The following is a 26,483-nucleotide window of genomic DNA, read 5'->3' on the forward strand; positions in this document are numbered from 1 at the left end:
GCTGCTGGGGTTGCGGGGGATGGGGAGCAGCCGTAGGCTGACAAGTGAAAAAGCCCTGCTTCGCGCCGGTCCCTCAGCTTCGCAGCGGGCGCAGGGACTCCAACCCCATTTCCCAATTTCTCTCCCTTTGCAACGAGCGGCTAACCTAAGGCCAGCGGGAAGGCGCTGCGGAGAAGGGCTGCCAGGCCTGAAAATAGTGCCCACCGAGGAGCGAGTCCCCGCTAGCACAGAGAAATCCTCGGAACCTGTGAAAAACCACGAGGAGAAGCTACGAACACAACCTTTCCCTTCCCAATCAAGTCTCAGAAACCCTAGAGTCGACGCTGAGAAAAGAGCGGGAAAGCCAGCGCAGCCACCAATCTGTCCACCCATTGGCCAATCGCGCTGTCTTTCCCTAAGATCCGCCTCCCTTGCTCGCGGGCGATGTTCTTATCGGCCGATTTCCGCCAGCCTTCAGCTCTCATTGGTCAGCTCCTCCGTTCGTCAGGTTGGGCCTTGTAGACAGACGGAGAACGGAGTCTGGCTCCGCCCCCAGTCGCGCACAGGCGCGTCGGTGTTGGAGTAGGAGGCTCCGCCTCCGCGTGCCGTGTGCAAAAACAAACAGCCGTTAGGGAGGAGGGGCTGAGGGGCGGGGCCTTGTTAGAAGGAAGTGCGCGATTGGGCAGCAGACAGGGTTCAAATGAGCAAGGCGAGCGGGCATTGGCCGGGGCGGTGCGAGGCGGGCCCCGGTTATTGTCCGGGCTCTCGCGGCCGCGGCGGCAACGGCGGTCGGTGCTGCGCTAGCGGCGGCGGCGGCTCGGCGGGACCGAGGGCACGAGCGGCCGAGACCATGGTGAGGGCTGCGGGGCGGCCGGGAGGGCGGCCATGGCCGAGTGGCGCCACTACCTGTTGAGGCGGCGGGCGTCAGGCGGCGACGACATCGGTGGGGCGGGCGTCAGGCGGCCGGGCTGCCAGCGGTCCCGGCCTCGCTCGCCGCGACGCCGGCGCGAATCGAGCTGCGCGGGCTGAGGCCGGGTGTCCCTGAGCAGGACAACCCTCGCGGCTCCACAGCACCTCCGTTGCTGCTGCGACTGACTTTGAGTCCTAAATTATGCGTTGGTAAGAAAAGTGCGGCTTTTTAGAAACGCGAATGGAGGGAACCGGGCTCCTTGTGAAGTTGAGAGGGAAAGGCGTTGGAGGGGGGCTGTGCGCTGCGCGGGAGTGAAGCAGTAAAGCCGAGGCGACGAGTGATGTCCGCCCGAGCGCCCTCCGGAGACAGCCCTGCCCGAGGCTGAACCACAAACAGAAATTGTGGTTACTGTGACGTTCTCGCGTACTTAGATCTAGAGTCGAACTTGTTGATGGTAGCACCCGGGCTCTGTAACTTATAGTTGTGCGGTTAACGGAAGCGCTTTCACAGGCAGACTCTGGCATAGATTACATGTGCTCTGTAAACTGATTTGCTCGAGCCGACAGTTCTCGTGATGCTTGGCTGGTTTCAAAAGGTGTCACTCGTTTAATCTCTAGCAACCTACTATATACTGGCTGTCCCTTTACCAGCAGCTAAAAATACATACGCGTTCGCATAGCTAAAAATACAGGAGGCGTGGAGTTGTCATTATTGTTTTGAAATTTTAAACGTGATGGGAAGTGAACATGTATCTGTTAAACAAATTTGCAAGTTGCTTGACGTCCAATTTGCAACTTTTTCTGAATGAAATATACTCCATTGGCCTCCATAGGCATATTTTCTACCTGGAGATGCTTAGCCCAGGTTAATACTAACTCAGTTTTTAGAATAAAAAATTTTATCGTGCTTGTATTTTGTTTCTCAGCAAACGTATTAAAATGATTGTGCGAAGTTGGGAGGGTGTGTTTACAGACTTTGAGGAGGTTGTGAAACGAAAGTATTCATTTACTATGCAGTTTTATATTCACAAGTTTAATTCCATAAAGTTTTGTTTTTGCTAAGTATAAGAAATGTATCTGGACTCTCCAAGCCACGGAAATAGTCATTTAATTTACTGAGATTTTTAAAAAACTGATTTCCTGCCTACTTCCTTAAAAAACAAATAGGTTAAACAGCAAATGTAATGGATTTGGAACGGTAGGGATAAAATTGCTTAAGATAAGTAAATTGGGAAACCTGAGGACTTTTGCAGTTAATAACTTTTTATTGATAACTGTGTGTTTCATAATTCAGTCATAGAGAAATAATGATTATAGTTTTAGCTTCATGCACTAGTTGAGATGTTTCTTACGTTTTACATCAGGGCAAAATAGAGCTGAAAAGATTTATTTGAAGAATACGTGAACACATGGTTACTTGAACTGACCTCAGAAATCCAAAGATGATGCAGTATCTTTTTCTTGTATAGCAGTATGGTCAGAAATTATTAAAAATATATGAGGCATTCTTGTAGAAATCTAAAGTTTCTCAGTTCTCTTTGTTAAACTTAAATCAGTTTCTCAATAGATTATTAAATTTAAGAAAGATACTAATTAGTTATTCATTTTTTGTTCCTGCTTCTAACACCTGCCAAGGCCTTTTATTTTTTTCCTTGAATATAGATTTGAGAGATAAACATTGGCTCAGCTGAGAGATGGGGTATGGGGTATACATAGTTGATTTTTAGTCTAAAAAATAAAGCATTACAAAAGGAATATGCCATTTCTACTTCACAAATACCTTCAAACAACTGGCCAGTTTTGTAAACTGATTTTTTTTTTAACAGACAAGAAATAAATTTAAATAGTAAAATCGAGCAGTTCAAAAGGGAGTATTGGTTTCCTTCTCAAGTCAGATCCTTAGTATTCCCTCCCTAGTGGCAAATAACTTTTCTGATGTATTGTGACCTTCTAGAAATGTATGTTATACACACACTCCATGGTACCTCATTTTTACATAAACAAAAGCTCACTGCGCTTGTACATACCTTGCCTTTTACCCAAATATGTATTGTGATTTCTTCCATATCAGCACATGTCTATAATTCATTTGTTGAAATGGCTGCATAATATTCCATTGCATTTATATACTGTGACCTATTTGTGAACATCCAGGTTATTTGAGAAACATTTCTATCATTTGAAAGTGTTTTTTCTTTAACTCCTTAAGTTTGAATGTCTTTTTTTTTAAACGCACATAACAGTGACCATTTTGCAATTTTTAAAATGCCTGCCAAGTCTATATTCCATCCTCTTCCCAGCCTCTGGCAGCATCATGTCTTCAAGATTTATTTGTGTGGTAGCATGTATCAGAATTTCCTTCATTCTTACAGTATATACCACAGTTTTCCATGATGGACATTTAGGTTGTTTCTGTCTTTTAGCTGCTATTTATAATACTGCTGTGAATAAAATAGCAAATAGTATACAAAATATCTGTTTGAGTCCCTGCTCTCAATTATTGAGTATGTGCCTAGAAGTGCTAGATCATAAGGTAATTCTGTGTTTAATTTTTTGAGGGCTTTTTTTTTTTCTCAAGATGGTATTTTTTTTCCTCTCAAAAGAGGTAAGTTCTGAATATTTCTATGGAAATGATAGATGCTAACATTTAAAAAAATTATTTTATTATGAACTATTTGTAACATAAGAGTTACATTGATGATGAATATTCTTCAGTCTGAAATTTGAAAAATATGTTCAAATATTTAGAAATCTCATTTTAAGTAAGTATTTAAGTTTTGATCTCATCTTTATATAAATCAATAAATGGTAATTTGGCATGTATATTTAAAATTGAAAGAGAATTTTTTTTTAACTACCTAAAATAAAACTAGAAGAAATTTTGTTTCCTAGATACTTTCGAAATAGCATTTTTGATTCTTCATCTGGAACTTTTTTCACTTAGGCTGGAGGCAAAGCTGGAAAGGACAGTGGGAAGGCCAAGGCCAAGGCAGTGTCTCGCTCACAGAGAGCTGGGCTACAGGTAAGGGATTCATTATTAAATTAATTTCTTAACAGTTGTAACTTATGAGTCAAATGTTTCTTTAATTACAAAAATGTACTATTGACCATTGATAATGAAATTAATTGGTCAAAATATAAACGACAAAGCAACTGCCTTTTAGTTTGTACTCTCTTCTAAGCAACGACAAGTTAGGAAAACATCTTATGCAAATTTGGTGATTTTGCTGTCTTAAAATCTGTTATTTCTAGATTATAATTATGTTCCTAGTACTTTTATAAACTATCATATTGAAGTGAGTATGCTGTTGCTTTCATTTTGAAGAAGGTGTTTGTAGTGGTATATCAGCTTTCAGGATGAAATAGAAGAATGGACTGTCCACTAGTCCCTCTGAGTCTTTCCCCATTACCTTCAAATGTAGACTGAGTTATATATACTCAAGAACACTAGATTTTATATATATGAATTGCTGTAACTTTAATCCATAAACTCAAATTTTTCTGGATGAGTAAGAATTAATTGCTTTATATGTAAGAGAGACTTTTTAAACAGGAACATTTGAAGGCCAGACTATAAGGTAGTGATGCAAAATTTTTAAGGAAGAAGATGACATTTTCTGAGTGGTACTGAAGGAAGTGGGAGGGCAAGAACTTAAGCTTTATGGGTACTTTCTCTGTTCTGGAACATCATGCAAATATCAATTAGAATTTATTTGAGGGAATTCCCTGGCAGTCCAGTGGTTAGGACTTGGTGCTCTCACTGCAAAGAGCCCAGGTTTGATCTGTGGTCGAGAAACTAAGATCCTGCAAGCTGCATAGCCAAAAAAAAAACAAGTGGAATTTATTTGAAGTATCCTTACCTTGAAGTTGGAGATGGAAGATAGATTACAGGTTATTGCAGTGGTTTAGGAGTAAGGTAATGCATACTTGAACTTATATGTGTGTGTGTGTATGTTAGTTGTTTAGTCGTGTCTGACTCTTTGCAACCCCATAGACTGTAGCCCACCAGGCCCCTCTGTCCATGGGATTCTCCAGGCAAGAACACGAGTTGGTTGCCATTTCCTTCTCCAAAAGGAACTATAGAAAGAAGGAAAGTGAAGTCGCTCAGTCGTGTCCAACTCCTTGTGACCCCATGGACTGTAGCCTACCAGGCTACTCCATCCATGGAATTTTCCAGGCAAGAGAACTGGGATGGGTTGCCATTTCCTTCTCCAACTTGAACTTGAGTGGGATGGAAAAGAACAGAAGGCATATATATATATGCTCCTAAAAAATGAGAGGAGAGGTATAGGTTTGAGAGGAAGGTCAGAAGTTTCTCTAAGGCCTAGACCCTAAGGGGAGTTTGTAGTAGGAGCAAGTTATGAAATAAAAATTTTAAGTGGAATCATTTGGAAGTTCCAGTAAAATATCCATGTGAAAATATCCAAAAGTTGAAGATTTAAGTCTAGCTTTCCAAGAGAAGTGATCAAAAGAATTACAAATCTAAAGTCACTTCAGTAAAATTGGTAGTTTGTGCTATGGATGAGTTTCCTCAGTAGTGCTTGAGAAAAGAACAAAAAGACATTGGTGGACTCCTCACCGTATTTGACATATTTGAGTCAAACAATGAAGACTGAGGAGTAGTCAGAGTTAGTGTTAGAACTGTGTAATCCTTGTAGCCTGAGAAGAATGGTTTTCAAGGTCCTCTGTGTCAGACAACATGTCAGTCACTGAGGATCTAAAAGGGAGTAAGGCATAGATCCTGGTCTTGGGGACCTTAGAATTAGGGAAGGAATGTAAATAGAACAGTCATGCATTTTCTTCTGAAGCACGCAATCTGGAAGTGGCTAGTAGATTTGGTAATTAAAATGTTACTGCTGATCTTTAAGAATGGTGTTTAACAGAAGCCAAGTTTGGATTGGGAGAAAATGGGTGACAAGAAAGGTTTCAAGTTTACTTTTAAATTTTGCCTTTGGAAAGGGATGTCTAGACTGTAACTGGAGGCAGTTACACTAGACTAGATGTGTAGAGACCTTTGAACTGTGCAGAAGGAAAGGAGCCACGATAAGGAGGTAATAGAGTTGTTGAATGATGGAGCAGTAACAGGATGAGGAAGGTCCTTAAAGTCGGGGGGCGGGGGGTGGGTGTAGTCAGAGGCATAGACAAGTGGGATTAGGGTACTGTGGAAATGAGAATGTACCTATTCTCAGAAAGTAGGAAGTCACAATGTTGGTTTTCTTAACTATCAGGTTACCTCTTGAAACTGAGGAAGGAAGAATGAAGTTGGGGCCTAAAGATGGTGGTAGAGGTTCATAGTCACATGAGCCTGTTATATGAAGGAATTAATTAAATAGGAATACGGTTATTAGGCCCTGTGGAATGTGCAGTTGATGGCTATACTGCATAGATTCTCTTTATTGTATAATGACTCCATATTATGCAGGAATTAATTTGTAAAACCGTGAGTGGTTTTTGTTTTTAAATTCTGTCTTCAGGGGGTGTAAAATTAGGCATGGCCATTTGGGGCTAATTATTAGGACATACTAACTTACAAGCCCAAAGAACTGTTAATTGGCAAATAATTTTGACTTCTAATAAGTGTAACCAAATTTTTTATCTTGATTTACTTATGTCATTCAGCTGTTCGTTATGTTCAGTAAGGTGATGTTAAAACTTCAGTGTTTCCTGTTTGGATGGTCTCTTTCAGTTTCCTGTGGGCCGCATCCATAGACATTTGAAGACTCGTACCACGAGCCACGGAAGGGTCGGTGCCACTGCTGCAGTGTATAGTGCTGCAATTCTGGAGTACCTCACCGCTGAGGTTAGTGGTGGAAATAATTATGTGTTGGAATCCCAGAGTTGTCCTAGACATAAATGGCTGAAACCCATGGAAAATGAGTTTGAAACAAAAAGACTCACTCTTGTTAGTTTCTTTTAATAGCGGTTTTTAGATGGATCTTATCAGCCTGTACTAGTGTCAAATAGAACTTTGGTGTGCTCACTTTTAAAGTTAGGACAATAAAGGACAGAAATGGTATGGACCTAGCAGAAGCAAAAGATATTAAAAAGAGGTATCAAGAATGTACAGGAGAACTATACAGAAAAGATCTTAATGACCCAGATAACCGCGATGGTGTGATCATTCACCTAGAGCCAGACATCCTGGAGTGTAAAGTCAAGTGGGCCTTAGGAAGCATCACTATGAACAAAGCTAATGGAGGTGATGGAATTCCAGTTGAGCTACTTCAAATCGTAAAAGATGATGCTGTGAAAGTGCTGCACTCAATATGCCAACAAATTTGGAAAACACAGCAGTGGCCACAGAACTGGAAAAGGTCAATTTTCATTCCAGTCCCAAAGAAAGGCAATGCCAAAGAATGCTCAAACTACCACGCAATTGTACTCATCTCACACACTAGCAAAGGAATGCTCAAAATTCTCCAAGCCAGGCTTCAACAGTACATGAACCATGAACTTCCAGATGTTCAATCTGGATTTAGAAAAGGCAGAGGAACCAGAGATCAAATTGCCAACATCCACTGGATCATCGAAAAAGCAAGAGAGTTCCAGAAAAACATCTACGTCTGTTTCATTGACTATGCTAAAGTCTTTGACTGTGTGGATCACAACAAACTGTGGAAAATTCTTCAAGAGATGGGAATACCAGACCACCTGACCTGCCTCGTGAGAAATCTATATGCAGGTCAAAAAGCCACAGTTAGAAACTACATGGAACAGAGACTGGTTCCAAATTGGGAAAGGTGTACGTCAAGGCTGTACATTGTCACTCTGCTTATTTAACTTATATGCAGAGTACATCATTTGAAATGCCTAGCTGGATGAAGCACAAGCTGGAGTCAAGATTGCCAGGAGAAATATCAATAACCTCACGTATGCAGGTGACACCACCCTTATGGCAGAAAGAAAAGAACTAAAGAGCCTCTTGATGAAAATGAAAGAGGAGAGTGAAAAGCTGGCTTAAAACTCAACATTCAGACTAAAATCATGATATCTGGTCCCATCACTTCATGGTAAATAGTTGGAGAAACAATGGAAACAGTGGGAGACTTTATTTTGGGGGGCTCCAAAATCACTGCAGATGGTGACTGCAGCCATGAAATTAAGACACTTACTCCTTGAAAGAAAAGCTATAACTGACTTAGCGTATTAAAAAGCAGAGACATTACTTTGCCAACAAAGGTTCATCTAGTCAAAGCTATGGTTTTCCCTGTAGTCATGTATGTATGTGAGAGTTGGACCTTAAAGAAAGCTGAGCACATTTTGAACTGTGGTGTTTGGGAAGACTCTTGAGAGTCCTTGGACTGCAAGGAGGAGCAGGCCAGTCAATCCTAAAGGGAATCGGTCCTGAATATTCATTGGAAGGACTGATGTTGAAGCTCCAATAGTTTGGCCACCTGATGTAAAGAACTGACTCATTGGAAAAGACCCTGTTGCTGGGAAAGATTGAAGGCGGGATGAGAAGGGGATGACAGAGAATGAGATGGTTTGATGGTATCACAGTCTCAAGAGACATGAGTTTGAGCAAGCTCCAGGAGTTGGTGATGGACAGGGAAGCCTGGCATGCAGCAGTCCATGGAGTCGCAAAGAGTCGGACATGACTGAGCGACTGAACTATACCAGCTGAGCTACCAGGAAAGCCTGAACTGAGGGTCAGTAATCCATGTTTTTAAGTGACTTGACAAACAAGTGTAAAATAATTTAAATACCATACTGCTAATTAAACAAATTCTGAACTATGTATATAAGCAGTAGGTGATATTTGTGGACTTCACTGATGGTCCGTCCAGTGGTAAAGACTCTGCACCCCACTGCAGGGAGGTTTGCTCCCAGGTCAGGAAAGATTCCCAAATGCTGGGCATCATGCCCCCCCCCCCCAAAAAAAGTAGTATTTGTGAAGTTACAGGATAAATCTTAATAAAAATTTGAGGTGGAGTAAAGTTTTAGCAGTGTGATCATACATTTTTTTATGTTATAACTATATTATTTGGCTGCACTGGATCTTCATTGTAGTACATAGGCTTCTCACTGCATTGGCTTCTTTTGTTGTGGAGCATGGGCTCTAGGGTGCACAAGCGTCAGTAGTTATGGCACATGGGCTTAGTTGTTCCACGGCATGTGGAATCTTGCCAGGCCAGGGATCAAACACATGTCCCTTGCATTGGCAGGCAGATTCTTCAGCACTGAACCACCAAGGAAGTCCATCGCAACTCTTATGATGATATGATGACATGAAATTTGGTAAAAGACCTAATCAGTCCTGGTGTTCTGTGTGGCTGTACACATAAAATGCTGTATCTTAACTCAGTTTGACTTTTCAGGAAACTAGAAGTTATTTGGGCAAAAGTTCTTAATTCATGGAGCATCACTTCCTCCATAGTAATCCCTCTTAAGTAAAACAAAAGGGATATCATGAGACTCCTTCAACTGCATTCCAAACCAGGAGAGTAATTTCAGTAGCAAGCAGGTCAAGTGATAGAGTTAGCCAGTCTAGTAGAAGCAAGGGGAGGATTCACTTGGGAGAGATGTGCTTGGGAGCTAGGTTGAAAGATTGAGGTTTAACCTGTGTGTTAATCATCACTGCTGTCATTTCATTAACTTTACCAAATCATTTGTTTCCCCATTGGAGATTTAACATTTACTTTAACATTGATAGTTTCAACTTTACTGTGTTACAAGGAGGGATTTTTGTGTTGGTAATATTTTTGTTGGTACCAGTTAGGAGCCTTTCTCGTCTATCACTTTTATATCAGTTTTCATTAATATTTGTTTAGCTGCAGGCTTTTCAGAAAGGTATGCATTTTGTTCACTCATGTGAAGATACAGGCTTCTGCTTCAGAACGTTCATGTCCCATCTGAACTCCCATTCTCTTTATTCATAGGAACTTTGATTATGACTTTTTAGGTTAAGATTAAATAATGAAATAAATATACACATTCACACACACACACAAGCATATATACATACATAATCAACATGTGTCTTCCAGATATCTAAGTTTGGGGTTTTAGAAGTAAAGGAAATACTGAAATCTAAGTTTGGAGGTAATTAACTTTTCAGTGTTCGTTTCACACTAGAATCACTTGCAAAAGCTTTCAAAAGATGGTGGTGCCTGACCTCACCTCTGTCCACTCACAGTTGCAGAGGAGAATGGAATAGAGTACTGATGGTTTTTAAAGCATACTGATTGCTCCAGATGTATACCAAGGCTTTCCACCACTCTGCTTAAATCAGGAGGCTCTGTGGAGTTAGTTTTGTATTGTTTCCATCAAAAGTTTTATAATACCTGTACAGTCTGTGGAGGTGAAAAGAGAAATGCAGTTTTATGGCCAGCTGGGACTTTGAAATTACTCCTGCTGAAAATTCCCATTATAGAATAAAGGGCTTCTGGCACACTGCCTACAGATTATAAAGCCCAGCGGTGTTAGAAATTCTGAATAAGGAATTATCTTTATACTTTTAAACTTTTCTACAAGTCGTAAGCAATAAATTCCAGCTGTTAAGCGCTATGAAAAATTAGACTACACGGTTATATTAAAATATAATCATTTTCTAGATGTTCACAATTAGAATCTTGGCTAAGGGATAATAACACTTATTTCTTGCTATAGAAGTTGATGATTTTTGCTCGTTTCTAGTTATTTTGTGGAGAAGGCAATGGCACCCCACTCCAGTATGCTTGCCTGGAATATCCCATGGATGGAGGAGCCTGGTAGGCTGCAGTCCATGGGGTCGCTAAGAGTCGGATATGACTGAGCGACTTCACTTTCACTTTTCACTTTCATGCATTGGAGAAGGAAATGGCAACCCACTCCAGTATTCTTGCCTGGAGAATCCCAGGGATGGGGGAGCCTGGTGGGCTACTGTCTATAGGGTCGTACAGAGTCAGACACGACTAAAGTGACTTAGCAGCTAGTTATTTTGCAGAGAATTAATATAAAAGGACCAAATGAAGTACTAAGAGTTCTATAACCTTACTGTAGAAATTTGGAAATAAATTATTGTTGGTTTATTTATGTATCTTTTGTGTTTTATGTGTAGATGCTATAGTGATCTTTTAGCTATAATTGCAAGTCTAAACAGAATCCTTAAACACTTCACCCTTGTTTGATATGCTGTCTCATGGGTGCTTTGTAGGTGCTGGAGTTGGCAGGTAATGCATCCAAGGATCTCAAAGTTAAGCGGATCACTCCACGCCACTTGCAGCTTGCAATCCGTGGTGATGAAGAGTTGGATTCTCTTATCAAAGCTACCATAGCTGGGGGTGGTATGTATTATTTACTCTTCAACGTAGACTGTTATTGCCCTTTATGACTAATACGTAATTCAGATCAGTGATCCAGTACTGAGAACATAGAAAGTTAAATGCCAAAAGTGTTAAGTCTGTTACTATTCTAGGCTTCTTCTCATGATTTGAATAAATATTTCTTCTCCACATACAATGCTGTTTTTAAAAGGAAGTTCTTCAGCTAAATTTCATAGATGAGATTTGAAACCAAGTGTTTAAAATATTTCCTGTATCCTTTAAACTGTGTTTCAATAAAATCATCTTGAGAAATTGCATAATGTGATGCTCTTGAAAGTCAGACTGAGGGTAACTGAATGAGTCAGGATCAGTGAAGGTGAGATATAAGTTGGTGGTTCTTGATCCTTTTTGGATTACGTTTGGAGAACCTCTTCTCAAAAAAAAAAAAAAAAAAAACAAAACAGAAAATCACACCATTTTACATAGTTTTAAAGGGGATTCCCAGACCCCAAGATGAAGATCCCTTGGTATAGATACTTAAGTAAACTTCATTCTAAGAGAAAAACAAATACCGTATATTAACACATATATATGGAATCTAGAAAAATGTTACTGATAAGCCTATTTGCAGGGCAAGAATAAAGATTCAGACATAGAGAATGGATTTGTGAACACAGTGGGAGGAAGGAGAGCATGGGAGGAACTGAGAAAGTAACCTTGACATACATACACTGCCATGTGTAAAATAGATGACTAGTGGGAAACTGCTGTACAGCACAGGGAGCTCGCCCCTGCACTGTGATGACCTCGTGGGTTGGGAGGGCGCTCCAGAGGGAGAGGATATATGTATACTTAGAGCTGATCCACGTTGCTGTACAGCAGAAACCAGCACAGCCTTGTAAAGCAGTTATCCTTCAGTTTAAAAAAAAAACACCTTCATTCTTTGTGGATTGCTCTTTGGAGTTGAGGGCCTGAACTGATAAAGTTTTTCTGCTAATACAGTTTCATTTCATTTCATTTCATTCTAGGAGTGATCCCTCACATCCACAAGTCTCTGATTGGAAAGAAGGGACAGCAGAAAACTGCTTAGAGAGTTGTCGTAACCAACGCTCTTCCTCCCTGTCGTTGTACTGTAACGGGACAGAAGAAATAATGGGGTTATGTGGAATTTTTAAAACAGTTAAATGGAAAACCATAGACAATTACTGTAGACATGATAAAAGAAACATTTGTACGTTCTTAGAATCGAAGTTTGATAAAAGTACCTTTTCATGTGGCAACAGTTGTGTTGATTGGCTAGGTTTCTCCCTTGTGTTTTATACAAAAATGGAATTGATAAACCATTTTTTAAAAAAAAATAACTTGTCTCAAAACCGTTCTGTTTGTGCTGTGTTGGAAATATTTTGCTCATCCTTTGAAATTTTTAATATTTCAAATTGGTTATATATTCGAAAAATCAGAAATTGGGAATCTGCTTCTATCATTGATAACCATATTATATTGGATCTTAGATGCTACCTATTTGTAGTATGTAACAATTATTTTACATACCACTAAAGAAAAACTGCCAATTAAACCATGATATGCCATCAATTATAAGATGCATCCAAATTTCAGAGATCTTAGAATATAAAAACATGTTCAAGAAATGATGAAATATGAGAGTGAAATTATTTAAATTACTTAATGAGGACTTACTATATGGCAGGTTCTGTACTAAGAGCTTTACCCCCATCTTAAAGATATGGAAGCTGAGGCTCACAGAAGTTAAATGGCTTGCCAGAAAAATTTGTCTAGTAGATAGAAAAAGGCAGAAGTAGGATACAAACCTAGATTTGGCTGACTCCAGAACCCACACACTTAAACCTAGAATTGAAGTGAAGGTTATGTAAATTGTCTGCTTTTGGCTTAAAATTCCAGCTTTTAGTGATCTTTTATTGGTACAGTAATATTCAGTAATTTGTACAGTATTTTAAAAGTATTTTTGTCGGTTTCTAAGTAACTGTTGTAAGATTTAAGTTAATGTACCAGTTAATGGTCCATCAGGAAATTATATTTTTTCTGCCTGGAAGTCTTCATTGACAATGGAAATTCTTGAATGTTTTCTAATACAACAGTATCAGTACAAAACTCTCATTTTTAAAAACTTATTTTATTATGGAAATTTTCAAAAATAAAGAGAATAGTATGATGAACACCCATGTACTCATCCTCCAACTTCAGCAGTTATCCTGTGGTCAATTTTGTTTTACCTATATCCCTCCTCAAGCCCTCATGTTAGTTGATTAGTTTGAATCCCGTTCCAGGCATAATTAATTTTCATATCTACATACTTAAGTATGTGTCGCTAAAGAAGGGGTACTTTTTAGACTATAACCACAATACCATTATTTTTAAGACATTTTGTAATAGCAAATATCCAGTCAGTATTCAAATATTCCTGATTGTTTCCTAATTTTACAGTTGGTTTTTTTTGAATCAGGATCCATACGCTGTCTTCCGTTTTACTGATAGCTCATAAGTTTCTCTTCAATCTATAGGTCTCTCTTTTTGTTTGAAGAAACAGTTCTATAGGATTGTCTCTTAAGTGTGGGTTTTACTAAATCTTGGCACATACTTTGAAGAAGCTTCTATATTGAGAAGATCTACAATTGTCATGTGTGAAGTTTTGTAGTTTTTAGAAACCGAAGAAGGCAAAATAATCTTAACAATTTAGACTAGAGTTTTACTAGAGTTCTCTAGAGATTTGCTTCAAATTTTGGTAATGTAATTATTTGCTATGTACTGTGTTCCCCAGGATTGTATTTTTGTTTTCTATTGGAAGAAAACTAGAGCAATTGGGCCAGGTACTTTGGGCCTCAGCCTCACGTTTGGTCCATCTTGCTGCATCTGTACACCGCTTCCTCCTACTGGCTTGTAAAGTGTGTCCCAGCCATCATATTTCATCTATTGTACCTTCACAGGTAACTAGGAAGGGTTTATATGTATGTGTGTGTGTTACATGTTTTTTTGTATGTGTGTGTATTATTTGTTTTTTTTCCCTGACACTGAGTGGGATGCAGGATCTTAGTTCCCTCAGGATGGACCTGAGCCCCTGCTTTAGGAGCATGGAGTCTTAACCACTGAACTGCCAGGGAAGTCCCAATAATAATTTGAAGTGAGCCAAATTTGGTCATACTTCAGAATCCATGCAGGATTGGTTCCAGGACCCCTTGGATACTCAGATCCATAAAATGCTCAAATTCATTATATAAAATGGCATAACACTTGCACACAAGATTGGACCAGATACGTTAACTCATCTCTGGATTACTTAAACTACCTAAAACACTGTAAATACTATATATAGTTGTAAATACAGTGTAAATGTTCTGTAAATAGTTGTCAGTGCATGGTAAATTCAAGTTTTGCTTTCTGGAAATTTCTGGAATATTTTTCTCCAATGTTATTTTTTAAAATTTGGCTGCACCAGCTCTTATTTGCAGCATATGGGATCTAGTTCTCTGACCAGGGATGGAACCTGGGCCCACTGCATTGGGAGAGCAAAGTGTTAACTGCTGGACACCAAGGATGTCCCTCCAATATTTATTTTTGGTTATGCAGGGTCTTCACTGCTGAGGGCATATTTTCTCTTACTCTGGAGGGTTGGGGCTACTCTAGTTGTGTGCATGCTTCTCATTGTGGTGGCTTCTCTTGTGGAGCACAGGCTCTAGGGCATGTAGATTCAGTAGTTAGGCACAAGCTTAGTTGCCCTTCAACATGAATTGTCCTAGACAAGGGATTGAACCCATGTCCCCTGCATTGGGAGGCGAATCCAATGGATTACCAGGGAAGCTCCCTCCTGAATATTTTTGATCCATGATTGGTTGACTCTGTGGACATAAAACCTGTGGATATGGAGGACAAACTGTACTATAGATTTGTTTTAATGTTTTTGAAATTTTAAATATTTAGTACAGGTAAAAGGAATGTGTGATTAAAGTCCTCTCTGCCCATAGGCCTTCACCCCTCTACCCAAAGACACCCACTGGAAAACATTTCTCTGTATTCTCCGAAGGATATATGAAAACACAAAGATACACTTTATTCTGCTTTTTTACAAAAACTATGATGTTATAGGGCTTCCCTGATGGCTCAGTGGTTAAGAATCCGCTTGCCAATGCAGGAGACTTGGGTTTGATCCCTGGTCAGGAAGATTCCCTGGAGGAGGAAATGGCTACCCACTCCAGTATCCTTGCCTTGGAAATCCCATTGACAGAGAAATCTGGCGGGCTATAGTCCTTGGAGTCAGGAAAGAGTTGGACACAACTTAGCCTAATCACAACAGTATATGTTATATTGTATTTTACTGCTGTTTTTTTTTTTTCACCTAAAAGTCTAGTTGACGCTATTCTGGAGATGCACTACCTTGTTCTTTTAACAACTACATCCTATCTCATTATGTCAGTGATTTTTAACCTGAAGGCAGTTTGAAAGTTTGTGGGCCTCTGACAATAGATGGGGGTAGTGCTGCACGTGTTACAATGCCTGAGACTGCCCCACTGACTTCCAAACATATGTCTGTGCATGTGAAAAATACATCTAAGTTTAAACTCCATTTTACATGTTAACACAGAGTTTCATTTTGGGTTGTTGAAAATTTGAATATCCCTGACACTTCCCAGGCCTCTAACTGCTTTGTATTCTAATTGAAGCATGAACTTTGGAAGGGCCTAAAGGCTACTGGAATTATGTCAAAGACACACAGAGGTCAATTTAGGGGGGCTTATACTAGTCAAATTTGGGATGATTTGAACATCAAAAATAATGAGTGCAATCGTAATACATTGAATGAAAATCCTTCAGTCTATTGTGATGGGAGGGAGGGAGAGATTAGATTTCTCAATTTTTTGCAACCAGAGAATTGATTCAGGGGAATTCCCTCGTGGTCCAGTAGGTTAGGACTTCACACACTCACTGCTGAGGGCATGGGTTCAGTCCCTGATTCCCTGACTAGAGAAACAGGATCCTTCAAGCCACCGTGATGCACCCAAAACCTTTTTTTAATTGATTCAGGTGGAGACCAGTAATTGATACTGAAACAAAACAATCAGGTGAAAGATCTGGGAACAGAGTCTTCACACAGGCAAAGTACCATCCCACAGGTTACCTACTCAGCAGGAAGTGTACAAAGTTACCTTTCCAGTGGAGCAGCTGATGGTCTGTTAAGTCTAAGCTCATATGCCAACTGACAAGAGGCAGAATTAAGTGCATATAGCATCACCTACGAAATCTGATCATATTCTTTGCAGCCAAAGATGGAGAAGCTCTATACAGTCAGCAAAAACAAGACTGGGAGCTGACTGTAGCTCAGTCCATGAACTCCTTATTGCCAAATTCAGACTTAAATTGAAGAAAGTAGGGAAAACCACTATTCAGGTATGACCTAAATCAAATCCCTTATGATTATACAGTGGAAGTGAGAAATAGATTCGGGATTAGATCTGATAGAGTGCCTTAAGAACTATGGACGAGGGTTTGTGACATTGTGCAGGAAAACCATCCCCAAGAAAATGCAAAAAGGCAAAATGGAGGCCTTACAAATAGCTGTGAAAAGAAGAGAAGCAAAAGGCAAAGGAGAAAAGGAAAGATGTACCCATTTGGATGTAGAGTTCCAAAGAATAGCAGGGAGAGGTAAGAAAGCCTTCCTCAGTGATCACTGCAAAGAAATAGAGGAAAACAATAGAATGGGAAAGACTAGAGACCTCTTCAAAAAAAATAAGAGGTACCAAAGTAATACTTCATGCAAAGATGGGTACCATAAAGGACAGAAATGGTATGGACCTAACAGAAGCAGAAGGTATTAAGAGGTGGTGTGGTAGGGGGGTTCAGGATGGGGAACACATACACCCATGGCTGATTCATGTCAATGTATGGCAAAACCACTACAGAAAAACGAACAAAAAAAAGGCGGCAAGAATACACAGAAGAACTATACAAAAAAGATCTACATGACCCAGATAATCACGATGGTGTGATCACTCACCTAGAGCCAGACATCCTGGAATGAGAAGTCAAGTAGGCCTTAGGAAATGGTATGGACAGCTAGTAGAGGTAATGGAATTCCAGCTGAGCTATTTCAAATCCTGAAAGATGATGCTGTGAAAGTGCTGCACTCAATATGCCAGCAACTTTGGAAAACAGCAGTGGCCACAGAACTGCAAAAGGTCAGTTATTCCAATCCCAAAGAATGCTCAAACTACTACTGCACAATTGCACTCATCTCACACACTAGCAAAGGAATGCTCAAAATTCTCCAAGCCAGGCTTCAACAGTACATGAACCGTGAACTTCTAGATGTACAAGCTGGATTTAGCAAAGTTAGAGGAAGCAAAGATAAAATTGCCAACACCATTTGGATCATAGGAAAAGCAAGTTTCAGAAAAACATCTACTGCTTTATTGACTATTTCAAAGCCTTTGACTGTGTGGATCACAATAAACTGGAAAATTCTGAAAGAGACGGGAATACCAGACCACCTGACCTGCCTCTTGAGAAATCTGTATGCAGGTCAAGAAGCCACAGTTAGAACCTACATGTAACAACAGACTGGTTCCAAATAGGAAAAGGAGTACATCAAGGCTATATGTTGTCACCCTGCTTATTTAACTTATATGCAGAGTACATCATGAGAAACGCTGGACTGGAAGAAACACAAGCTGGAATCAAGATTGCTGGGAGAAATATCAATAACCTCAGATATGCAGATGACACCACCCTTATGGCAGAAAGCGAAGAACTAAAGAGCCTCTTGATGAAAGAGGAGAGTGAAAAAGCTGGCTTAAAACTCAACATTCAGAAAACTAAAATCATAACATCCGGTCCCATCACTTCATGGTAAACAGATGGAGAAACAACAGAAACAGACTTTATTTTGGGGGGTTCCAAAATCACTGCAGGTGGTGACTGCAGCCATGAAATTAAAAGATGCTTACTCCTTAGATGAACAGCTATGACCAACCTAGACAGCATATTAAAAAGCAGAGACATTACTTTGCCAACAAAGGTCCATCTAGTCAAAGCTATGGTTTTTCCGGTGGTCATGTATGGATGTGAGAGTTGGACTATAAAGAAGGCTGAGTGCTGAAGAATTGGTTTTGAACTGTGGTGTTGGAGAAGACTCTTGACAGTCCCTTGGACTGCAAGGTGATCCAACCAGTCCATCCTAAAGGAAAACAGTCCTGAATATTCATTGGAAGGACTGATGCTGAAGCTGAAACTCCAAGTTTGGCCACCTGATGTGAAGAACTGACTCATTGGCAAAGACCCTGTTGCTGGGAAAGATTGAAGGCGGGAGAAAGGGATGCAGAGGATGAGATGGTTGGATGGCATCACAGACTCAATGGACATGAGTTTGAGTAGGCTCCAGGAGTCGATGATGGACAGAGAAGCTTGGCGTGCTTCAGTCCATGGGATCGCAGTCAGACACAACTGAGTGACTGAACTGAACTGACAAAGCCTTTCTCCTTAAAAGTTGGGAACTTGTGTCCATTGAAGCTTCTCTAAACCCAAGAACTAGAACAAGTAACACAAAGTGGAGACATTGGCAGCAGCTCCAAAAGTGATATTCCACAGCCAATGTGCTGGACTTAAAAGGAGCTGACATCATTAAAAAAACAGAGGTCAAAGACCAGTGTAGAATTCAACTTATATGAAAGACAGTCTTGTAGTTTGCCAGGCATTGAGAGTGGAAGTCAGAGGTGCTGCAAATGGGCATGAGGTCCTTCCTAGTGTGGTGGATTACAGGGATGCTTGCATAACTTAATAAATTCACTACTGTACCCGTAAAACGGGTGAATTGTATATTATGTACATACCGTATATGGTATACACCTGCCTGCCTGCCTAGTCACTTCAGTCGTGTCCAACTCTTTGTGACACCATGGACTGTAGCCCACCAGGCTCCACTGGCCAGAGGATTTTCCAAGCAAGAATAGTGAAGTAAGTTGCCATGCCCTCCTCCAGGGGATCTTCCCAGCCCGGGGTTGTACCTCCATCTATGTAACACCTCCGGCATTGGCAGGCGGATTCTTTACCACTAGCACCACCTGGTATATTATGTAGTGTATATTACACATTATACCACCAAGTTTTTAATATTAATAGAAATTGTTAGAAAGTAGGACTAAAAAGACACCTAACAATCAAATAGGCTTCCCAGGTGGCGCTAGGGATAAAGAATCCACTGATGCAGATCCAATCACTGGGTTGGGAATATCCCCTGGGGTGGAAAATGGCAACTCACTCCAGTATTCTTGCCTGGAAAACTCCAAGGACAGAAGAGCCTGGTGGGTTCCAGTTCATGAGGCTGCAAAGAATCAGACACTACTGAGCAACTGAACACACAGCCAACTAGGGACTGCCCTGGTGGCTCAGATGGTGAAGAATCTGCCTGCAATGCAAGAGAACTGGGTTCAAACACTGGGTAGGGAAGAATCCCAGTATTCTTGCCTGGAGAATTCCATGTACAGAGGAATCTGGTAGGCTACAGTACATGGAGTTGCAGAGTTGGACATGTCTGAGCGATTTTCAAATATGTAAAACCTATGTTAGATCATGGGGTGGTTGAGGGAGAAGAGCATTAAGACACTGATTGTATAGAAACTGTACCTTAATAAAGCGGATCTGGGGCTTTCCTGGTGGCTTGATGGTAAAAAACCCACCTGCCAATGCAGCAGACGTGTGCTGGGTCAGGAAGATCCCTGGGTAGGAGGAAATGGCAAGCTGCTCCAGTATTCTTGCCTGGGAAATCCCATGTACAAGGAAGCCTGACATGTTAATATAGTCCACAGGGTCAGTCAGACACAACTTAGCAACTAAACAAAAGCTGATTCTAAACACAACTTTTGTCTTAGAAGTATCCTATTGCTGCTTAAAATGAACTCTACATCAATACTCTAATGCAGACAAAGACAGATAATTGTTTAGTTTTTATTTCATAATCATAAATTTAACTTTGCAATCCAGCTAAACGGAGGGGGATAAGGAAAATATAGAACCCAAAGAACTGTAGCGAGAGCACAAAGATTATAGGATATTTTGAGCAGATGGGGTGAAGGGGTGCTCTCCTGGGCTACAGAAGGAATGGTCTGGTGGTTAAGTAAAACACAAGTCAAATTTATTAGATTTGTCCACAGTCAGCAATGGTGATCTTCTTGCTGGTCTTGCCGTTCCTGGACCCAAAGCGCTCCATGGCTTCCACAATATTCATGCCCTCTTTCACTTTGCCAAAGACCACATGCTTGCCATCCAACCTAGAAACAGAATAATAAACATTACTATCTGTGACCAGAGATGTTAAATACTGGAAACATTTTATTCTACCTAAAAAAAGTTGGCAACACCAATAGATTGCTTTAGGCTAGTCTAAAAAACAAAGAGTCTCCACTATTAAGAATCCTAATTTTAGAACAGACCCCTTAAAAAGAGCCAACAAATCACAAGCAAATTAGATGAAAGCACCACTCATAACTAAACCAATCAGCTAAATGCCCTGTTTTGCTAGAGTATCTCCACTTACTTTCTATAAGCACACTATAGAAATTTTAACTATGGTCCATGCCCTTCCACTACCTTAGAGCAGGCAACAGCAGGGAAAGGGTGCCTTTGCCATCTGTCTTACCACTCAGTCTTGGCAGTGCAGATGAAAAACTGGGAACCGTTCGTGTTGGGGCCAGCATTTGCCATGGACAAAATGCCAGGACCTGTATGCTTCAGAATGAAATTCTCATCATCAAATTTCTCGCCATAGATGGACTTGCCACCAGTACCATTATGGCGTGTGAAGTCACCACCCTGTGAACATAAAGAGAAACATGTCACTTTTGGACACAGTCAGAAAACATGCCATGTCTACATGGTTCAAACTTTAAGACTCAAGTTCAAAACAAGAAGGTCAAGGGACTTCTCAGGTGGTCCAGTGGCTAAGACTGTGCTCCCAATGCAGCAGGTCCAGGTTCAATTCCTTGTCAAGGAACTAAATCCCACACATTGCAACCAAGACCCAGCGCAGCCAAATAAATGAATATTAAATAAATAAAACTAGAAGGTCACTTGGAACCAAAATGGTAGAATAGCACTTCATATGTGCATGTATTTTTAATAATATCACAGAACTATAGCAATTTAGATGGCATCCTATCAGTGCAAAATCATAAACAAATGGACCAGAAAAGTTTAACAGCAGATTGGCACCAGTGCAGACAAACCATATATACATATTCTGGAATATTCTAGTTCAATCCTAAATTAAGACAACCCAAGTCAAGTATCAGTCTATTTCATACCTGGCACATAAATCCCGGAATTATTCTGTGAAAGCAGGAACCTTTATAACCAAATCCTTTCTCTCCAGTGCTCAGAGCACGAAAGTTTTCTGTTAAAATAAAGTATATATACATATATATATATATAGAGAGAGAGAGGGAGACACACACAGAACAGTTAATAATCAGAATACCTTTGTTTAACTAACCTGCTGTCTTTGGAACTTTGTCTGCAAACAGCTGTAAGAGAAAAATGACAGTTAATTAACATCTGTTGGCATATTTTGTTGCTTAGTACCCTTGTCTTTAGGGGTTTCTGAATCATAAATTCGTTTTCTCACAAGAACAGAATGCTTCTTCAGTAATAGCTCTGAATCCCAAATAAGAACTGTTCCTGACAGCCTTAAGTCCTGTGGTGTTGGGTTAGCAACATGAGACCCAAAGACGTGCCAAAAATCCAGAACCAGCGATGACTCAAATAGTGTGAGGCTTCTAAAAAGTGACTTATAACTTTTATGTGTTATCACACCTACTTCTTAACAGATACATGGCTTCTCAAATGTACAACACCTCCCCCAACTTCAGTTTGAACCTAAGGACAAGATTTTTAGGAATAGCAAGTACTCCTGCTTGATCAGGGAGTAAACAGGTGTAATTTCAGTCACTGGTAATGAAAATGCTACTACCTCCAATCTGTTAACATAGCTTTATGGATTGGATGAGCAGTCACTTCTTGGTTTCCAGGTCCCTTACCTAGTAGTGGGGTAAAAAATAAAGATTGGTTTCTAGTACAACTGCTTCAAACCTTTCCTGCATATATAAAACATTTTGGCCAAAAACGCTTAAACATCATGCTTAAACAAACCCTTTAAAATATTTTATGAACTATTCCAGAGATCTGTAACTAAATCATCTATCAAAACCCTGTTATGTTTCTTAGATCTAGTTATTTAGCTTCTAAGTATTGTATGTAAAACATATGGTCTCTCCTAAGTCTAACGTTTCTCAAACCCTGTAGTCACCCGCTTCCCTTGTAAACCGTTCCTAAAGTTAAAAGTCCGTACTGGCAGTTCCATCTCTATTCTCACCAATGGATATGCCAAGAGTTCCTATCTCATTTCCATTAAGCCTGTGGCTAACCCGAGACACACTCTAGGAAGTGTTAGGCTTAGGCCAAGTTTCCACGTGGCTCCCGATCAATTATCAGCTGACTACAGATAAAAGTGGGGCGTAGATCAATAAGATCTATTATTTCTCCGAAAAAGTTTTACCTCAGGGCAAGCTTCCACGTGGGTCCTTACCAATTCTTAGTTCTGACTACAGTACGAGTAGGGTATAGGCTCAATAGGACCTCATGTTATCTCTAACAAGGGTTTAGGCGTCTTCTATTGTGTCTCCAATGTGGACAGTTATGTTGACAGGAAACCCTCTGCCCTCATGATCTGCACGGGGGCCTATCCATCCTTGGAATAAGATCCTAAAACTAACCACTGACAGCTTTTGAGAGGTCGTTAAGGAGGATAAAACCACTTAGGGAAGTGAGACAGCAGGACAGAGGAGCCTGGCGTGCTGCAGTCCATGCGGTCCGAGTTGGACACGATTTAGCGAGTGGACACTTCAAGACCTCCCGGTTAACTGGAACGGAATCGCGTTTACCGTTTCAAGAGCACGCCGAGTTACTTAGCTACCTTGCTATAACCACAAACTGATTAATAAGTACTCCTAATATCCCTTAACTAGTTAAGAAACCATCAGAGGTGGCCTGCCGCGGAGCCAGTCTGGACTAGCCCATTCTGCAGGACGACGACCGGGAGGAGCCCGGGCGCCTCCCACCCAGTCACCGCAGCGGAAGGCGGGCCTCGGCGCCAGCGGAGGGAAGGCCGCCTGCAAATTTCCGCTCGAGGTGGGGGCCGGGAGGGGCGCGAGGGACCTCTTTCTACATTTATCTCAAGATTTTAAGACATCTGGGGAAACCCTGGAGTCTGCTAGACCCGCAGCCCTATAACTCAACCCTGAACTAGCAGGTGTCCTCCCGGACCAGGGCTAGGCTGCTAATCCCACCGACCCTGACGCGCCCGGGGCGGGAAAAGCAGCCTTCAGGTGCGACCGTCGGGTCAGCGCGAAGAGAGCCGCTTCCGAGCCCTCGAGGGTGGCCTCGGGACGGTCGCAGCGGCCTGGGGCCGGCGTCTGCCTTCCGTTTAGGGCGTTGTCGACCCTCTGGGGCCTGCGGTCCCGCGTGGCGACCAACAGCTAGCAGCCCGAGCACGTGCGCGGCCGGAAGGGCGCGGCCGCCCCTCCCCCGCCCGCCCCGCCTTTGTCTACCCGCCGCCCCCGGCCTCCCAAAATGGCCCCTCGTCAGGAAATGGCGCCGCGCCGCCCGCGTTCCTCAAGCAGGGTGCTCGCACCCGGTTACTAAGCCTCTCCCCCCGCCGCCCGCTCGGGCCCACCCGGCTCGTCGCCGCCTGCCCCAACCTCAAAAGAGACGCGGCCCAAGGGCTCGCCGTCGACAGCGATGTCGAAGAACACGGTGGGGTTGACCATGGCTAGACAGCAAACAAGGATCCGAGGTGGCGGCGTCTGCAAGGCAGCACGAGCCCCGCCGCCCTCCTCTTTTATAGCCAGTTCAAGCCCCGCCTACAGCCGGTCGCGCGCCTCATCTCTGGCCAATCGCAACCACGGGTCAGTCGAAATGACGGCATGGCTGGCCTATGAGTAGAGATGGCGCCCGAGAGGCAGGACTGCAGACGCGCGTGCGTGCTGGGCGATGCGGGAAGGTTCCCGCCCGCGGGCTCCGTCTCCGCGCTGCGGCGTGGGATCGCGCGCTAACCACTGCTATGGGGACGGGGATCGGGCGTGGCGATCGCCCTGGTGGGCCGGTAGGAGCTGGAGGACCATGCACCTGCCCGGCCTCGAGACCAGGACGTCTCCCCATTGCTCAGAGGGGGCAACTGAGGCGAACGCAGGCCTCAAGGTCGCGCCGCCCGCCAAGGTCGCTTGGGGTCCAGGGAGCGCGCTTCTCTGGGAGACTAGGTGGCCTTGGCCATCACCATTTTCTCACTGCAGATGAGGTTGAGGCCCAGTCGCCTCCCCCTCTGCTTCCCCCTCTCGCTTCTAGTCTGAGAGGTTATGAAATGCTTCCAAAATGTCCTACTTTCCGAAAATATCTTGCACACTCTACTTGAATTTTCTCCAGGAGGAAGACATTAAAGCAAGAGGCTGGCAGACTTATCTATAAAGACACACTGCGCACTTTTGCCTTCCTTTTAAATCTTTTAAATTCTCTACCCCGCACCCCGTCTCCAGAGGCAGAATTGAGTTCTGGGTGAAAGACAAACCACAACTTAAAAATGAGTTCCCTTAGTCAAAAATATTAATAATGCTTTTATTATTAGTACTAAATGCACTTATATGACCCTGGTCTTCTGTTTCAGAAAACCTTGAGAAGAAAATTTATATATCCTCCAACATTAGTTGCAACATTAAGAGTGTTATTTAATATATCTGAAACTCAGTTTCTTCATCTGCAAAACCAGGATAGGGATCTGAGAAGCAAATGAGAATTTATGACTGATGAAATCCAGTGTCTGGCATCATGCCATCATTATTAATAATGGCATTGTGAGCTTACATGTGCTCAGAATTTATAGTGTGGTTTTGTTCTCACAACCACCCAATAATCCCCATTTACAGAAAAGTGGAAAGTGAGCGTCTTCCATGTTAAATAACTTGCTCAGAATAACCAGTTTAGGAGTATTAACAAAGCCAGAATTGGAAACTGCCTTTTTTTTTTTTTCTCATTCCACATCACCTTTTGCTTTGTGACCCTGAGGAAGCTGCTTGTCTTTATCTGACACAGAAAAAATGACCCGAGGCCCTCAGGGGTAAACTCCCTCAACTTCTGTCTCCTTCGCTCTGAATCTTAAAACAGTTAGGAACCCCTCCTAAGAAATAAATGAATGAATAGTAAGAGCATCACTTATGGGTTCCCTCACATTACTATTCAAAGTCTAGTCTTCTCTTTACTATCATCCTCTCACTTCACACAGGTATACCATATGTACACTCAAGAAAATAAATGTGCACGTGTTCTGTTTGTTAAAGGGGGAGCCAGTGTTGTAGGGGAGCCAGTGTTGTAGGGGAGCCAGTGTTGTAGGGCATCCTTTATTAGCATTATCTCTTGAATAGGACTTCCTTACCGAGTAAAATTTCAGCAGACATAGAACCTCAGGAATGTGAGGCCGTCCAGTGCCTTATTTGGATGATTCCGACCAAAAGCAAATCCAACTGAATTCAACAGAGCCCTGATCTGGTTAGCTTACCAACCACCAACTGGTAAGCAGAAGTCTGTGACTTTGTCCATGGGGCATATTATAAACAAATGCTTACTTCAAAAATGTCTCTAGAGAGAATGTAACGGGGAAAAGTCAGGTTATACAAAATTATAAAAACAGGCTCAGGGCCTCTCTTGTGCTTCTGCCACATGGCTTCTGCTAAGACTCACAGTGACATCACAACTCACATACCCATGGCTTTCTCCAGGCCACATCTTCTCTGATACGACTCTTCATCAGGCACCACCTCCTGCTTCCTTAATGGGCTGGACTTTTTTCTACCATTTCTCCAACCCTGACCTTTTCCTCTTCAACTGTTCCACACATTTGTCCTGTCATAGTCATATATTTGATCTTGTTTTGTTCCTTACACATTAGCTATGGTCAACCTTATTCACTCTCATGGCTCAGATTCTCAGGTAACTTCTCAACCAAGCTCCAGGCCCATGTTTACTCCAGAGCTCCAGGTGGCTCCTCCCTACCCACTGGGTCTCTCCTCAAGAATAAACCCTCAGACAGAGCTCTGCCACCTACCCCTCTTCCCCAGGCCTCCCCATCCCTAGGCCTGCTCTCCCTCCCCACCTCAACAACTCTGGCCTTTTGCAACAGCCTCCTAACTGGTTACTTGGCCCAGGTTTTCTTGTTATTTCTAGAATGGTCATTTGCAAAGTCATCTGATTTTGTAACTCCTAAGCTGTACAACCTCTTGGTCACCC

General features: G+C 41.9%; 2 protein-coding genes across 4 annotated transcripts; one reads left to right on the forward strand and one right to left on the reverse strand.

Moving 5' to 3' along the window:
* Positions 1-696: 696 nt before the first annotated feature.
* On the forward strand, positions 697-12,505 carry LOC120877487 (histone H2A.V). 2 transcript variants are annotated; one of them, XM_040259818.1, is made up of 5 exons: positions 697-832; positions 3,833-3,910; positions 6,575-6,688; positions 11,024-11,153; positions 12,161-12,505. In XM_040259818.1, exons 1-5 carry the CDS (start codon positions 830-832, stop codon positions 12,220-12,222), a joined length of 387 nt encoding a protein of 128 aa, XP_040115752.1. In that variant the 5' UTR covers positions 697-829; the 3' UTR covers positions 12,223-12,505. The 2 variants fall into 2 exon arrangements, with proteins under 2 accessions (XP_040115752.1, XP_040115753.1); XM_040259819.1 differs by lacking the exon at positions 6,575-6,688 and having other exon boundaries at positions 708-832.
* Positions 12,506-20,082: 7,577 nt separating this feature from the next.
* On the reverse strand, positions 20,083-24,202 carry PPIA (peptidylprolyl isomerase A). Of its 2 annotated transcripts, XM_040259821.1 has the most exons (6): positions 23,909-24,026; positions 22,123-22,189; positions 21,646-21,676; positions 21,458-21,546; positions 20,794-20,966; positions 20,083-20,425 (listed from the first exon to the last, which is right to left on the reverse strand). In XM_040259821.1, the coding sequence occupies exons 4-6, from the start codon at positions 21,464-21,466 to the stop codon at positions 20,293-20,295; spliced, it is 315 nt and encodes a 104-aa protein (XP_040115755.1). In that variant the 5' UTR covers positions 21,467-21,546; positions 21,646-21,676; positions 22,123-22,189; positions 23,909-24,026; the 3' UTR covers positions 20,083-20,292. The 2 variants fall into 2 exon arrangements, with proteins under 2 accessions (XP_040115755.1, XP_040115754.1); XM_040259820.1 differs by lacking the exon at positions 22,123-22,189 and having other exon boundaries at positions 23,909-24,202.
* Positions 24,203-26,483: the final 2,281 nt, after the last annotated feature.

This window comes from Oryx dammah, unplaced genomic scaffold (assembly GCF_014754425.2).
Source record: "Oryx dammah isolate SB20612 unplaced genomic scaffold, SCBI_Odam_1.1 HiC_scaffold_18, whole genome shotgun sequence".
NCBI lineage: Eukaryota > Metazoa > Chordata > Mammalia > Artiodactyla > Bovidae > Oryx > Oryx dammah.